The 18,082-nt window shown below is 37.5% G+C and overlaps 1 protein-coding gene across 9 annotated transcripts in view; it reads left to right on the forward strand.

Moving 5' to 3' along the window:
• rbfox3a (RNA binding fox-1 homolog 3a) overlaps positions 1-18,082 on the forward strand; it is a 1,185,382-nt gene that overhangs the window by 342,316 nt on the left and 824,984 nt on the right. For all 9 annotated transcript variants that reach the window (XM_062056429.1, XM_062056431.1, XM_062056424.1 and 6 more), the window contains exon 3: positions 4,032-4,072. In XM_062056429.1, the coding sequence (XP_061912413.1) occupies positions 4,051-4,072 (22 nt within the window). In that variant the 5' untranslated portion in view covers positions 4,032-4,050. The remainder of the gene's footprint in view (positions 1-4,031; positions 4,073-18,082) is intronic.

The following is an 18,082-nucleotide window of genomic DNA, read 5'->3' on the forward strand; positions in this document are numbered from 1 at the left end:
CATTACAGTTTTATTTTTTTCCAAGAAAATCTTGAATATATGATTGAATGTGATTTTGGTTTTAATCTATAACATGATTTCTTACATTTCGAAAACATTAGCCTATTTCATATTTCATTAATTGCTAATTATATCACAAACTTTAAAAAATAACTGCAGCTTCTTGCAATTCGGATTTGACTGTTAATTGGAAAGTCCTAATATTTAATTATTATTATATATAATATATAGTTATTATTATATATAATATTTAATTTATTTTTCATATTTATGTTATTTATTTTAATTTTACTTTTATTATATATTGACCATAATAAATGTGGTATAAATGGTCTGTATTTGTCTTGTGATTTGTCTTAAATAATAACAAGAGTAATAATATTTTTGACTGACAAAAAATTGCCAATAAGAAATTATTGGTATCAGTATCGGTATCGGTACCGATGACAATGCAAGAAAAAGTATCGGTATCGTATCGAATCCTAAAAGTGTGGTATCGCCCATCCCTACTCAGCGGATGTAGTTGGATTTCCCTGACATTTACGTAGTCCGATCTTATCCTATAAATGTTTTGTGGATAATCGTTTCATCTTTTATTCATAGCTCCTTGATTAAAGAATATCTCCCAGTAGCAATAAACTGTATGCATTCCAGTCTGCATCAAGCATTGACTCATGTAATCTCCAGCTCTCTCTGAAACTACAAAAGACCATCACTCCAATAGTTGCTTCGAAAAGTTTAATATGTAAGAATTGTTTTGATGCTGCAATAGTTTAAAAAGGTTGAGAAATATGGGATAATTTGACTTATTTGGTTCAGTTCAGTTTCAGTTTATTTCGAATATGCATACGATACAATGTAACGCATCACACAATTCCAGTTGTTTCATTACAGCATGTCCGAAAAGGTGTAGGAAAAAGCAGATCTTATTTAATCTTACCCCTTTTCATACCAGAGCAATTTTATCCAATTTCCTTGTTCTCTGTAACAGAACAGTGAAGAAATAAATAATACATAAATAATATACCATAGTAGGCAAACAATATTAAAAACATAAATAATCTTTGTCTCAATAAAAAAAAGGGTTTAGGATGTTCATCATAATTCTTGTTCTGTGTACTTTGTGAACACTTGTAGTTTGAACTGTTGAGTTGAGTTGAGTTTGAGTTTATTTCGAACATGCATGCATACAACATGATGCATCACAATTTCCAGTTTCTCTATTCAACATGTTCGAAAAGGATTAGGAAGAAGTAGAGCTTATTTAATGCTACCCCCTTTTCCTTTACACAGCAGTTGCGAAAACTTTAGTTCACTTCCTGTTCTCAATGTATTCACACTATACTCCATAAGTAATAACAATAAAAATAAATAAATAATAATTGGTGAAGTAAGTTAGTTATATGTCATATAGTGAGATTAGTAAGATTACCTTGAAAATTAATGGATGGATGAGATAAATTCAGAATGTTTATCATGGTTATTCTTCTTTGTACTTTGTAAACACTAAGTTTGAAGAGTTTCTTGAAGTGGATCATGTTAGTATATTGTTTGATTTATTTGGTTAATTCGTTCCATAATTTAATTCCACATACTGATATACTAAAGGTTTTAAGTGTTATACGTGCATACAACTGTTTTATATTTGATTTTCCTCTAAGGTTATATTTCTCTTCTTTCGTTCAGAAGAATTGTTGTACATTCTTGGCTAGGAGGTTATAGTTTGCTTTATACATAATTTTAGCTGTTTGCAAATGCACCAAATCGTTGAATTTTGGAAAGAAAGTTTTGGGCCGGAAAAAATGTGGACATTCAGAAGAACTGGGAATGTTTGGTATTTGATAAATATAACATTTGTTTGGCCTTGGAATGGTTTGGGAAATGTGGAAGGAATAAACATTCTTAAAGGGGAAGTGTACTTTTTTTAAAAAGTTTGCCTATCGTTCACAATCATAATGAGAGACGAGTAGACAAAAGGTTGTTTTTTTTTTGCTTTGTAGTTATACAAAAATCGTCTCGTTCTTGTTGGTTGGCAATGCAGCTAATGGGAGCAAGACATCCTACATCTAAATCACTTTAAAATTGCATTGAAAAACCGTCAACTTCATTTACGTTACGTAACCTGTATAATAACCAAGCAGTAGCGATATTGTTGTTGTAAGAGCGAACACCGAGGAACACATCGTAGTTACACATCGTCTTGGGACGGCATACAACAGCAATAGCCGTAAGCTAACCACGGCAAGAATTAAGCTGGTTTTTGCGTCAGCAGCTGAATGGCTTTTGAGTTTGCACCAAAACGATTCCCGAGCGCGGCCACCGCTGTTGCTCACTGCTCCCCTCACCTCCCACAAGGGGTGGCACAAGGGGATGGGTCAAATGCAAAGGGTCATTTCACCACACATAGTGTGTGTTTGTGACTATCAGTGGTACTTTAACTTTAACATTAATGCACAACACAATGTGATAATACCTCAATCTGTCCTGACTGAAAAACATGAACAATCTTCCTTTTGTTGTAATTCAAATTTGAACTTTACAGTACAGATAAGAACAACATTTTGTTGCATTAGCTCATGGTAGTGCAGGGTAAAAGAGCAATACGGTGCAGATATAAATAAAAAGATTACTGTACAGATAAATATATTGCACTTTTGCATATGCATCCACGTTTATGGATGTATGTTGTATTGTCTTTATATTCCAGCGAGTTAATCAATTTTGGGGGGGAATTGAGGGGATTATTATGATGCGTTCAAGAGTCTTACGGCCTGAGATATTACATTATCTGTAAAATATTAGCCCACATTTTACATTTCATGTTTTGTTTGTACACAGCTGGCTCGACAATGTATGTAGTTGTAATAACAAGCATGACTTGCTGCATGTACCATGATCAATATTGTGGACGACGTGGCTCTTGTGGTAGAGCAGCCGTGCCAGCAACTTGAGGGTTCGATCCCAGCTTCTGCCATCCCAGTCACGTTCGTTGTGTCCTTGAGCAAGACACTTAGAATTAGACTTAGACTTCCTTTTATTGTCATTCAAATTTGAACTATACAGTACAGATAAGAACGAAATGTAGTTGCATTAGCTCGATGTAGTGCAGGATAAAAGAGCAATAAAGTGCAAATATAAATACATGTATTACTGTACAGATACATATATTGCACTTTTTCATATGCATCCACGTTTATGGATGTATGTTTTATTGTCTTTAAATTCCGGCGAGTTAATCCGTTTTTGGGGGGAATTGAGGGGATTATTATGATGCGTTCAAGAGTCTTATGGCCTGAGGGAAGAAGCTGTTACAGAACTTGGAGGTTCTGCTACAGAGGCTGCGGAACCTCTTTCTAGAATCCAGCAGTGAAAACAGTCCTTGGTGAGGGTGGGAGGAGTCTCTGCAGATTTTCTGAGCCCTGGTCAGGCAATTGTACACTGTAAAAATGTGATTTTACAGTCAAAAAAAAAACTGGCAGCTCACTCGCCAGAATTTTATCATAAAAACAGTGGTTCCGTTTTTTAATTTACAGTAATTTGCTGTAAAAAACAAAAAACATTGTCAATTAAATGGTAAATGGGTTATACTTGTATAGTGCTTTTCTACCTTCAAAGGTACTCAAAGCGCTTTGACACTATTTCCACATCCACCCATGCACACACACATTCACACACTGATGGCGGGAGCTGCCATGGAAGGCCCTAACCACGACCCATCAGGAGCAAGGGTGAAGTGTCTTGCTCAAGGACACAACGGACGTGACTTGGTTGGTAGAAGGTGGGGATCGCACCAGGAACCCTCAGGTTGCTGGCACGGCCACTCTCCCAACTGCGGTATGCGTTAAAATTCTGGCAACTTGCTCTAAATGAAAACGAGTTTGACACCCCTGGTTTGGACATTGGAATGTTTAGAAGCTGTTGATACATGTGGATGTTGTGAGAATTATCAGTAAATTAATGGATATAATGTTATAGGATTGGTTAAACTTTGAATAACATGATTTTTCATGTGTTTCTTCTCTTTCATAAAGACGGCTTCCATCGCTGTACATGGAGACCGCCAATTTGGCAGGTTAGTATGCATGATTGTACTGTGCGTGTGCTTCTTTGCATACAACATCCAAGATCACAGCCCACCTTTGGTGGCTTTACTAATAGATGTATCTTGACATCCACAACACAGATGCCCAGGTGGATGAGTATGTGTGTGTGCAGTCAGCTGTCTTTTTAAGTGTGTGTATGCGCAGAGTGAGAATGTGCCTACTGCAGTGCTTCAGTTCTGGGCATTCTGGGCATGCCCACTAGGAGTGGCTATAAATCCTGAGCGCAGCGCTCTGACTGTGTCAGCACTCCAGCCAATGAATGGATATTTAACGCCACAAAAAAGACTCTTTAATTCTCTTTACCTCGGCCATGCTGTTGCACACGCTCCCTCTATTTATTTCTCTTTATCTACTTATTCATCTATCCATCCACCTCTATCTGTAAGAATTTCACTTTTGTTCCTGCCTTGACTGGATGAAATGTGTTCTCGTCTGTTACCTGCAACGACTCGCACACAAATGCCCATGCAGTTTGATCATAAAAAATGCATTATTATTATTTCTATTAGATTTGAGGTTCTGAAGCGAGACCCTGGCTGAAGGTGCATGTGGCCATCTGTCCTCACGGCCCATCAATACCAATCTAATCGGATGCAGGAAAGATCAATCAAAACTTGCTTAGATCTGTGGAAATGTACACAGTGCACGGAGTTACTCAGCATCACACCACTGAAAAATCTTACACTCTAACATTTACCACTGAGTCCTTCACATTAGGTCCTGTTTACTGAGAGGAATTAATTTGTGTATTTACCTGCACATAGTAATTCTTTTTAAAAGAAGGAATAGTACTTTCAAGATGAACTTATTATTGAGGTATATTGACTGAAAAATACATGGTTTCCTTTAAATAACTTTTTTTTACCTAAAAAAAAAAGAAAACCACATGCCTTTACCTGAAAAGCCCTTAAATTGTTGGTCAATGTGATTTTGTGGTAAAATGTATTTTTCACATTCTATACTAGTACTTGTATACTTTTTCTAAGTGTGAGTAGTTTATACAAAACAGTTAGCATTTCCGGCGCACTCCTCTTTATAAGGTCAAAATATTTAAATTACATTATTAAAAATCCCTGTAGAACGGCCTACTTAGTAATCTTTATAGGTGCTACCAACTCAACTGTTAGCATTTTAGCCATTTTACTCATATTGAATAGCATATCATTATGTTGCTTAATGTTAATTCATAGACTTAGCACTTTTAATACTTGGGGCCTGATTTACTAAGATCCAAATACTGCACGCTAAACAGCATGTGCAATCTATCAAATTGTGTCTACTATTATTGGGCCTGTTGTATGTAATCTATTAACACTGCGTGTCCAAATCAAAAGTCGTGCAGACTGCCTTTTTTAAATGAGGATTTTTTTTGTGTGCTATATATACTGGGCATCACCATTGAGACACTCCATCATTTACTGCACATTCATTGTACCATGCTCCCAACTGTGGCGTTTGCTATGTTATCAAAAATGCAGGAGACATCTACCACGTTTTACGGGCATTTTAGACACAGTCCAAAATGCATCTACAACAAAACCCACTTTTTTATCGGCCAAGAGAGGCTGAACTTATGTGTTCAAGACCCAAAAAAATGCATACTTCAAGAATTTTTTTTCACATAGGAGATTTGTCAATAAAATATAATGGAAAAACCCAGGCAGAAACTAAAACACATCAATTAAATTTGTTTTAATCAGCTTCTTAAACCACCCAGCATGCAGCTATACAATTATAAAAGGATGTTGCTGAACTCAAAAAAGTATTTGCCTTTCGAATAATGTGCATGTTAATTGGGAGGATAGAAGTGATAGAAGAAAAAAGTTAACTATAATAAATATACACACCTCATATACAAATGATACACATCACTATAACCACTTATGAGAGAGTGTGTATGCACTTCTTGTAAAATGTAAAAATGAATGAAGTCCACAATTTGACTTGGCTTTGATTGAAAAAATGTACACATTAGACTAGGATTGATAAGATTTTTCCGGTTCTGATTCCACTTTTGTTTCTGCTTAACGATGTGGTTCTTTGTCAGTTGTCTTATCGATTATTATTTTGAAAAAAACGATAACAATACGATGGATTACCATCAATTTTGTTTAGTTTTAGAGCTACAATCTTACAAAGCCAACAGTGAGGTCTCAAGAGGCACATAGCATAGGAAAACAAACTTTTGAAAATATCCATCCATCTATCTTCTACCGCTTGTCCTTGATTAAAAAAAAAATCTGTGGAATTGAACAAAAAAACCCCATCTAAATTACACAAGAATGTAACTTTTTAAAAACTTAAAAATCTTTGACATCTACCTACAAAATATACTGTGCAATATAAGGTTGACATTTACAAGGTGGAACTAATATAATGACATGGGCTCATGGCATGCAACATGAAATATTTTGAACCTTCTTTTGACATAACAATGATGTTTATTGCTTACAGCTTATGAAAACCTTAATTAGAAAATCTCAGAATTTTAATTTTTTTTTTAACTTTAATCCACGATCATCTTTTCACACACACAAGTGAATTCCATGCATACTTGGTCAACAGCCATACAGGTCACACTGAGGGTGTCATATAAACAACTTTAACACTGTTACAAATATGCGCCACACTGTGAACCCACACCAAACAAGAATGACAAACACATTTTGGGAGAACATCCGCACCGTAACACAACTAAAACACAACAGAACAAATACCCAGAACCCTTCGCAGCACTAACTCTTCCGGGACGCTACCCCCCTTTGTTGTATTTACGTCAGACGACTGCTGCCTGGGATGAGATCGACACGGTTCAAAAACGCGACATTCATTGCATGCTGTGTGTTCAAATGTTTCAGCATATTGCTCATATGTGCGCCTGGATTAAATACCAAATTTGGAACAGTTAAAAGTAGCACGGTTGCTGTTTTTTTTAGTAAAATGTCGGCAAACTTCGGTGCACTTCTTCCGCTCGGGCACCGCCATGTTGCTGACGTCACTAAGCACGTTGCGTAATGGCCCTTAAGAGAACTCCTAGACAAACTGGCAAGCAATTCCAAGGAACTGATACACCGGGAACCGGTTTTGAACAAGGTTTTCAATTCCCATCCCTTTGATGACCCTTTGAACCTTGATATGTGTGCTCCTACTGCATCCTCTTTGCTGGCTTCTGGCATAGGAGAGATGTTGGCAGTCAGAAGACTTCCACACAAGATGAGTGGTCTTTGTGTTGAACTGTGAGACCAAACGTCGGAGTTTCATCTGCTCCATCAGTTCAGCTCTGAATCTTTCAGTCATCTTTCGATAAACTGGCGGGGAATTGCATTCATCCGTCTTCTTCTTACTGACGAGGCTATGTCTTGGGAGACCTGCAACAATACATAGGTATAACAGAGGGATAGCAAATCTGACACATTCACTATCACAACGAAAAGCATCAACTGCAGGTGAAATCTTAATCCAACAGGTCATACAAAAATAAAACATATGGGTTACCGATGAAATTCCCAACAGTAGGTAAAATATGTTATTAATAAATGATCGACTTTTTTAATCAGCTAGTCTTTTCTTATTTTGTGCAATCACCTGCACTCGTAGTCACTTCACGCCTTCTCTTGTTGTTTTCGTTATGATCCATGATGGCCACCGTGGTCCGAGCCCGCATCGACGCATACTGTAGTTGAAATGTAGTCTTTTGGGACAATATTTCAGAAGGGTGGAGTGAAAGACCTCAAATTGAACATAACTGACAATGACTTTTTGGAAGCACTGTGAACATGCAACACAATGCATGTGCATAATATGTTGAACTGCTGCACTGTGGAAATACGTAATTTTGTCATTATTAGAAAAACAAATCTACTAATAAAATGATACACAAGAAACACAATGTGGTAACAAACATGAACGTTGCTGGGTGCTAAATATCCAGCGAACCTATAGTGAAACTCTAAGCCATTGTCCTAGCATTAGCAATTAGCACGAGTACCATGCTTTTATTTGACAACAACAAACATTTACTTACACTGTCCGCTCTTGGGATGTCGATTGATAGGATGACTAAAACGTTCCAGCACAACACTTGTAAACTTAGAATAGTCCTCGGGAAAAAAAAAGAAGCCATTTCTAAGTTAGGTTCAGTCGGCATGGCGTTTCAGTTGCTAACGACTGACATTTTAAAGTTGACGTGCTTTGCGGATTATGGCTACAACCTTTTACTATGCACGTGACAGGCATGATTTATGATCAAGCTATAACTTTTACAAACTTAAGTGATTCAGCAAGGCAATGTGTTACAATGCGCTAGAAAAAGTAGTTACCTGGCTTTGGCTTTTATAATAACAATGTTGCTACAGCTTGGTTTAAATGCAGGTGCTGGCACGTTTTTGGCAAATTTTGGATGTTTTTCCAGAGGGCTTTAAAGGCAGGATGGAAGACTCCCATTAGCTTGCGAGCGTTTTTTTTAATGATTAAAATGCACAAACATAATACATATGGATTTGTGAATAATGGGCAACATTCCAAAAAATAGTGCAGTTCCGCTTAAACACTTTGTTATTACTTAAACTTAGACAAACTTTATTGATCCACAAAATAAATTGTTCCACACAGTAGCTCAGTTTCAAAGGATGGAAAGAGTAAGGATGGAAAGGATAATGCAGGTATTAGGAGACTAAACATGCACCATAGTAGCAATATAAAATATAACATATATGTAATATTTACATATTATATATATACAGTATATAACATATACTGATAAATTATATTATATTATTATATATATATATACAGTATATATAATATGATTTTATTACCGTGTTACTTGCTAGATTGTCATGCTAACGGTTAGCATGTTAGCATTGTACACCCATGTCAAAGTCTATATATTTAAATGACATCACATACAATAACAATAGAACTGCCCTAGAGGCTAGTATGCCAACTGCCTCATGTTATACCAGTACTGTATTTATCGACAATGCAACATATGAGTGCATAACATGCATGTTTCTATAATGTTGTCTCATCCCTTATTTTGTGTTTCATTTTTGGCACCTGTGCTCTCTGGGCTCATACAGTATGTTGCCCCTAAAAACGGTACGATACCATGGTTGCGGTAATGTGGTCCTCTGCTATTGCATGATTTAATAATTAATTGGAGAGGAAGTGTTATCAGAAGAATCTGATAATCCACACAATATAGCAGGAAGTGACAGGAATTCATGTAACACTGTATTGGTACACACACACACGCACGTACACACAGCAATTAAAACTGTGCCTGGTTTAGCCTCTATCAGTGTTCATCAACAGGCCTCCAGGCCCATCAAGGCTCTGACGCCCAATCATGCTGGCATGAAACTAATTGAAAAGTGGTGCACCACTCAAAGCGAGGATCATCTTTTGACAATTGCGGCTCCTTAGAAGAGTCACAATTTGAAGTCTTCTGGTTATATAGTGTGACAATTGTGTAAGAAAGTTTGCGGTGAATCATGAACAGTATGAGGCCTTCATTACTATAGTACGTTATTCCTTACAAAATTCTAATTTGTTGTTCTGATTCAGCCGCTTGTTTTGATGCTTGACTACTTCCACGTTTCTCAACGGAGTCACAACTTTCCAACTTTAAAATATCCAACTCATTCGGGACAACCAGGTCATCTATTAATGCAATGCATGCAGCTCACACTCCAGTCCAAGGGAGCAGAGTGGAAGAATGCATGAGTTTGCAGTGATCACTTCATTTAAATCATGACAACACCCCAGCAAAAACGATGCATATTTATCCGAAAGACTCTTGATACCAATTTCCCTGACACAGCCACACACAAAGAAGTCGTAGACCTCCATGCTTTTACAAGTTTCCATCTGTTTGGTCGTGTAAAATGGCGTCTGGAGCACAATCGTTCGATATGTCTGGTAATGCGACCAACCTATAATCTTTGTTATCACTCGACAAATCATTTTTTGATAAAGTAAAATAGGGAACTATTCCATTGCATAGTTCGATTTTTTTCTCGTATCTGCATTTTGCAGGAAGATTTAAGCCTCTTTTATACTCAATGCTTGCAACAGCCACCTCTGAAGAAGTCACGTGTCGGAATACAAGCAATACATACCATTTACCATTTTATCATTAATTCTCAGACTCTCTTAAGTAATACTACAAGACTTAATCTAAACCTACAGCCTTACCAGAAGTACTTTCAGATACGTATGTACCCTCTGGGTGATCAAACATACCAAAAATCCCATAATTAGAACCAGTAGATCAGGGGTGTCAAAGTCATTTTAGAATAATACATAATGTTGGATATAGAGAACATAAAAACCCTTTATTTATTAAGTCAAAAATATTAAAGTTTGGTGATTTGGTAAAATTGCAAACAGCTAAAATGATGTACAAATCAATCTATAACCTGCTACCAAAGAATGTACAACAATTCTTCTCAACTAAAGAGGAGAAATATAACCTTAGAGGAAAAAATAATTTAAAACATTTATATGACACGTACAACACTTAGAACTTTTAGCATATCAGTTTGTGGAATTAAATTATGGAATGGATTAAGTAAAGAAGTAAAAAATTGTACTGATATGATCCAGTCTAAGAGGTTGTTCAAAATAACAGTGCTTACAAAGTACAAAGAAGAAGAATTATGAGAAATACTTCCAACCTTATTGAAAATAAGACATTCTTCATCTCAGCATGTTAATAATGACTGAATTAATTAATTACATACTACAAAACTGTTGTATATACTAATTCATAGATGTTATTTTATTATATAAAAAGGTCAGTAAATGATTCTATATAATTGTAAACGCTTTGAAGTGGAAAAATGGTAAGATTAAATGAGCTTTGCTTCTTCCTACTCCTTTTCGGGCATGATGTAAAATGAAATGATATGAAATTGTGTGATGTATTCTGATGTAAGTGTGTTCATGTTCGAAATAAACTAAAGAAAGAAAGAAAGAAAGAAAAAAGATCGGGGGCCACAAGGAGAAAAATCTACTCCCAAGTGGGCCGGACTGGTAAAATCACGGCACGATAACTTAAAAATAAAGACAACTTCAGATTGTTTTCTTTGTTTAAAAATAGAACAAGCACATTCTGAAAATGTACAAATCATAATGTTGTTGGGTTTTTTTTACACATACATGTTGCGGTTAATAGTATTCTATCATTATTTGTCGTTATTTATACTTTCTGAAGAAATATGTGATAATGTTCATCAGTCAACTCATTGGTGTTGATTTTCAATCCATCATGATTCCAAAAAATTATATAAAAATCAAATTACAGGATGTTATTTATGTAGTTTGATAATTTTCCTCGACTGATGTAATAACATCATGTGGCTTATTTTGTACATATGTAGCATCAACTACAACGATACAAATAATTGCTATTGCGACATCCAGCGGACGCATTTAGAACAAACTGTTGCTTTCATTAACTTTTTTATACTTAGCAAACTTATCCCGCAGGCCGGATAAAACCTGCAGTAGACAAATGCACTGCATTTGTTGCATGTAGAAGCAGTGCATCTACATTTACACCACTTGTTTTCTTTTTTATAACCACTGAAGGTGCATGGGAGGGAGGCTGCACTAATGCGCTCAAGACGCAAAAAATGCATGCTTCAATGAGTTTTTTTTTAACATATAGGATATTCGAAAAAAGAAAGATTTAATGACACCAAAACGCATCAGCCACTTAATTCATCTAACAGCTATGAATGTATAAAAGTATGTTGCTGAATAGACAATGTGTAGGATGGAGGATTCTCTGTCCATCGTGTGTCTGTGCAGCACGAGCACTCCTACCTCACAGACATATGCGTAACTGTGTCAGTTTACACGTCCTTATCAAACGTGCTAAGTAAAATGCAAAATGGTGCTGCTAAAACGGTGATGAGTGCTGATAAATCACATTGCCTGTGCTGTATAATATAATTGCATTTTCTACTCCCAGTATTGTGGACATTTTGGTGATCAGCATATTTGGATATTAATGAAGACATATAAGCAAAATAGATTGCACTCTTTATTCTGCTCACTTAAGAGACGCAATCCACTTTGCACACATTAGTACAGTGTTTTTCAACCTTTTCAGAGCCAAGGCACATTTTTTTCATTGAAAAAATCCTGAGGCACACCACCAGCAGAAAACATTAAAAAATGAAACTCAGCAGCCGATATTGACAGTAAAGAGTCATTCTCGCAATTGTTGGATATGAATTCAAACCATAACCAACCATGCATCACTACAGCTCTTGTCTCAAAGTAAGTCTACTGTCACGACCTGTCACATCATTCCGTGACTTATTTTGAGTTTTTCCTGTGTGTAGTGTTTTAGTTCTTGTCTTGCGCTCCTAATTTGGTGTTGACTGTCATGTCATGTACGGATGCACTTTGTGGATGCCGTCTGCTCCACACGCTGTAAGTCTTTGCTGTCGTCCAGCATTCTGTTTTTGTTTACTTTGCAACCAGTTCAGTTTTAGCTCCGTTTTGCATAGCCAGCCCTAAGCTTCAATGCCTTTTCTTAGCGGCACTCGCCTTTTGTTTATTTTTGGTTTAAGTGTTAGATACCTTTTTACCTGCGAACCATCGTCGTCGTTCCTGACATCTACTAAGCAATTAGCTCCCTGCTGCCACCTACTGATATGGAAGAGTATTACACGGCTACTCTGCTGAGCTCTAGACAGCACAGCCACTCAACAACGGCACATTTGCGGATTCTAATTACTGGTTTGCAAAAAATATGTTTAACCGAATTAGGTGAAATTACATAATCTCCCACGGCACACCAGACAATATCTCACGGTACACTAGTGTGCCGCGGCACAGTGGTTGAAAAACACTGCATTAGTAAATCGGCTTTGCTTGTGCTACCAAGTTTGCACATGTTTGGGTACATGCAAAATTGAGTAAATCAGGCCCAAAGTGCTCTGTTCTTTATTTTTTAATGCATCAATCTATACTTTGCCACTCTAACACAGTTAATTCCAGGAGAGATATCACCCTTTTTCTCGAGCCTCTCCATTTTATTTTACTTTCACTTTATCCTTTTGTTTGCCCCTAAAAGAGTCAGCCCTAAGCTTGGGAGACAATGAAATGTGAGAGTTATCAAATAAGCAACATTTTCTTCCTCAGTGTAGTTGCAACTGCCTCACTCACAAACCGCCTCGTGGCACACAGAGGGTACTTTATTTTTCCAACGCACACACTGTAACTTAACTATGGATCTTCCTTAGCAGTCTCGGTAGTAGTGCTACCTTGCTTGGTGGTAGCATAGTAACTGTTAGCATGTAAGTTAACTTACTTATGGATAAATAATTTAAATCTAAATGGCATGATGTAATGTGTCACAATGGAACCATTTTAGCACTTTCAGTATATTGTGCTATTTTGCTAGGTGATGCGGTATAAACAGTATTTACCTACTCTACATGTCATGGCATATATGGCATGCGCATGCCAAACATTAAGGTTTTTGTATTTTTACCAACAGCTTTTGTATCATTTTTATTTCATTTATTGTTAATGTAACTATATTTGTCCATACCATATCACTAAATTATAGGGCATCAATCCAGACTGCTTAGGTCTTTATCCCTATGTAATGTGAAAAAAAATGACATATTGTTTGTATGTTTTTATTTATTTACTGTTGAGGTTTAAAATTGTAACCAGGAAATTTGTATCTGCTGTATTCAGCTTCTGGGCGTGTCCTTAAAAAACTGCTGCCGATTTTACATCAGCTATTCCCAGACATTACATTTAAGATGTAATTTCCTTTGTTGAAGTGACCAGTATGCGGCTATGAATCAGGCGCTGGAGCTATTTGTATAAATTTCCATTTCATCCACCAGTATATTGCACCTCTAAAGTGGAATGTCTTCAAATACATATTGTATGAGCCATAACATCGTTTTTTTTTGACTGAGGTAGCTTTCTCTATTTCACGGGCAAACGTCGCTGGTACTGGACGCAGTACATAAAAAAGGGGTAAAAATGGTGCAAACACTTCATTCTGTTTGCCATAACTGTCATGTAAAAGCCTTACAATTCCACAATACTCTCTGTTTTGTAAATCATGTCCTCACTTTGTTAACTATTGTAAACGTTTTAGACAAGTCTTGATTGCAGATGATCATCCCCGGTGCAGTGGGAATGCTCCCTCAATTAGATTGTTAGTAAAAAATATACATTTTATGCATTTTACTATGATTACAATGGTTTGGCCTAAAGTCCCTCTGTATCAATTCAATAATAGATATTGAGTAACAGATAAAGCAGTGGTTCTCAAACTATTTCCACCAAGTACCACTTCAGAAAACACTTGGCTCTCCAAGTACCATCATGACTAACATTTAAATACAGTAGCATATTAGGCCCTACATATTCATTAAAAACAAGGCAGAGGTTTTGTTTCAGAGGTATATTTAATATTTTTGGCCACTGTAACATTATACACAGTTTGAGCAGTAACACCGTGTTTGAATATTTAAGTAAGTGATTCTTTGGCAGACTACTACATGCGTGCCACTAGTAGTATGCATACCACAATTGGAGAATAACTGACTTAAGAAATTGGATTAAATATGTTTCCACTGTTGATAAGAAATCAAATCAAATCGAATCAACTTTATTTATAAAGCACATTTAAAATGTACCACAAGGGTAGCCAAAGTGCTGTACAATGGGCAGGTTAAAAGATAACACAAGAGAAACGAGCAAGCACACCACAACACAAACAGAGCACGATAAAAGAAAAAAAACAAAAAACAACAACATAAAAACAGGTTCACAGCAGGTGCATTGTGGGACGCCATAGCAGGATGGAGATCACTCAGTGTTAAAGGCCTACTGAAATGCGATTTTCTTATTTAAACGGGGATAGCAGGTCCATTCTATGTGTCATACTTGATCATTTCACAATATTGTCATATTTTTGCTGAAAGGATTTAGTAGAGAACATCGACGATAAAGTTTGCAACTTTTGGTAGCGAGGATGAAAGATTTGTGGATGAGGAAAGTGAGAGTGAAGGACTAGAGGGCAGTGGAAGCGATTCAGATAGGGAAGATGCTGTGAGAGGCGGGTGGGACCTGATATTCAGCTGGGAATGACTAAAACAGTAAATAAACACAAGACAAATATATACTCTATTAGCCACAACACAACCAGGCTTATATTTAATATGCCACAAATTAATCCCGCATAACAAACACTCCCCCCCCCCACCCGTCCATATAACCCGCCAATACAAATCAAACACCCTCACAACACACTCAATCCCACAGCCCAAAGTACCGTTCACCTCCCCAAAGTTCATACAGCACATATATTTCCCCAAAGTCCCCAAAGTTACGTACGTGACATGCACATAGCAGCACGCACGTACTGGCAAGCGATCAAATGTTTGGAAGCCGCAGCTGCGTACGTACTCACGGTACCGCGTCTGCGTATCCAACTCAAAGTCCTCCTGGTAAGAGTCTCTGTTGTCCCAGTTCTCCACAGGCCAATGCTAAAGCTTGACTGTCATCTTTTGGGAATGTAAACAATGAAACATCGGCTGTGTTTGTGTTGCTGCAGCCGGCCGAAATACACCGCTTCCCACCTACAGCTTTCTTCTTTGCTTTCTCCATTGTTCATTGAACAAATTGCAAAAGATTCACCAACACAGATGTCCAGAATACTGTGGAATTTTGCGATGAAAACAGACGACTTAATAGCTGGTCACAATGCTGTCCCAAAATATCCTCTACAATCCGTGACGTCACGCGCAGGCGTCATCATACCGAGACGTTTTCAGCAGGATATTTTGCGCAAAATTTAAAATTGCACTTTAGTAATCTAACCCGGCCGTATTGGCATGTGTTGCAATGTTAAGATTTCATCATTGATATATAAACTATCAGACTGTGTGGTTGGTAGTAGTGGGTTTCAGTAGGCCTTTAAAAGCCATGGAATAAAAGTATGTTTTTAAGAGCAATTTAAAAACAGGAAGAGAGGAGGCCTGTCTAACACTCAAAGGTAAGAAAGTTTATTTCTTCAATCCATCTATTAATTTTTATGCCGCTTAGCTTCATTAGGGTTGCGGGTTAGCTGGAGTCTACCCCAACTGGCTTTGGGATACTCCCTACACTGATCGCTGCCAATCTCATGGCACAAATAGACAAACAACCATTCCCACTCACGTTCATACCTATGGACAATTTAGAAATTGGAATGTCGGAGCAAAGCTAAAGTACCCATAGCAAACCCTCATAAGCATGGGGAGACCATACAAACTCCACACAGAAATGCCCAAACGAATCCAAAATCTCCCGGATCATAGGCGACTGACATTATGGCCTACATGCTAACCACTCGGCCACCTCTAGGTACCACCACACCACACAAGTCGCAAGATTTCCGTCCCAGTTTAGCCGCTAACCCAATTTTGTAGTAGCCCACTTTGACAAAACATAATCTGTCTCTCGTCATGCTCATCATCTAAATGACAAGGCATTCGTTTCAGTTTTAACCAGTAATAGCAGCTTTGATGTGATAGGCGGTGTTAGTACCTGACGTTGCTGTGCTAGCGTTAACTGCAGCTGGGATGAGATCAAAGCGGTTCCAAACCACAACATTCATTTACTTAGACTTAGACTTAGACTTCCTTTTTATTGTAATTCAAATTTGAACTTTACAGTACAGATAAGAATGGAATTGTGTTGCATTAGCTCATGGTAGTGCAGGATAAAAGAGCAATAAAGTGCAGATATAAATAAATACATTACTGTACAGATAAATATATTGCACTTTTTCATAAGCAACCACGTTTATGGATGTATGTTATATTGTCTTTATATTCCAGCGAGTTAATCCATTTTGGGGGGGAATTGAGGGGATTATTATGATGCGTTCAAGAGTCTTATGGCCTGAGGGAAGAAGCTGTTACAGAACCTGGAGATTCTGCTACGGAGGCTGCGGAACCTCTTTCTGGAGTCCAGCAGTGAAAACAGTCCTTGGTGGGGGTGGGAGGAGTCTCTGCATTTTTTCTGAGCCCTGGTCAGGCAGCAGCTTTTTGCGATCTCCTGGATAGGGGGAAGAGGAGTCTACAGTTATACAATGCAAATGTTTTTGCATATTGCTCGTATTTCCTTATTTCGTTGAAATAGCAACCTTGCAATATTGTAAGTAGCGCTGTGGCAATCTTTTTCCATAAAATATCGCCAAACTTTGGGGCATGTCTGCCACCTGGGCGCCATGTTTCTCGCTGTCTGACGTCACTACGCACAGTGCGTAAGACGCGTCATTCCCGCCAGCAGAAATCGTTAAGGAATCATTGGACTCTTACATTATTAACTAGATCCACTCGACATCCATTGCACTGGTCGCCCAAGGGGGTCCCCACATCTGCTGTCCCCTCCAAGGTTTCTATTTGTTCCCAGTGGGTTGAGTTTTTTCTTGCCCTGATTTGGGACCTGAGCAGAGGATGTCGTTGTGGCTTGTGCAGCCCTTTGAGACACTTGTGATTAAGGGCTATGTAAATCAACTTGAACTTGATTTGAAGGAATTGATCAACTGAACACTCGACAAATCTATTATTGATAAAGTAAAATAGGGATCTTTTCCATTGCGTAGTTATATATTTTTTTCTAGTATCTGCATTTTGCAGAAAGATTTAAGCTTCTTTTGTACTCAGACAGTTTGTGCGATGCTTGCAACAGCCACCTTAGAAGAAGTCATGTGTCGGAATACAAGCAATACATACCATTTACCATTTTATCATTAATGACACTCCTAAGTTATACTACAAGACTTAATCTAAACCGAGTATACAGCCTTACCAGAAGTACTCTCATATATGTATCCTCTGGGCGATCAAAAATCCCATAATTAGAAGCAGTAGACCAGGGGTGTCAAACTAATTTTAGATCGGGGGCGACAATTGTCGTTATTTATATTTTCTGAATAAATT

Source organism: Entelurus aequoreus, linkage group LG08 (assembly GCF_033978785.1).
Source record: "Entelurus aequoreus isolate RoL-2023_Sb linkage group LG08, RoL_Eaeq_v1.1, whole genome shotgun sequence".
NCBI classification, from domain to species: domain Eukaryota; kingdom Metazoa; phylum Chordata; class Actinopteri; order Syngnathiformes; family Syngnathidae; genus Entelurus; species Entelurus aequoreus.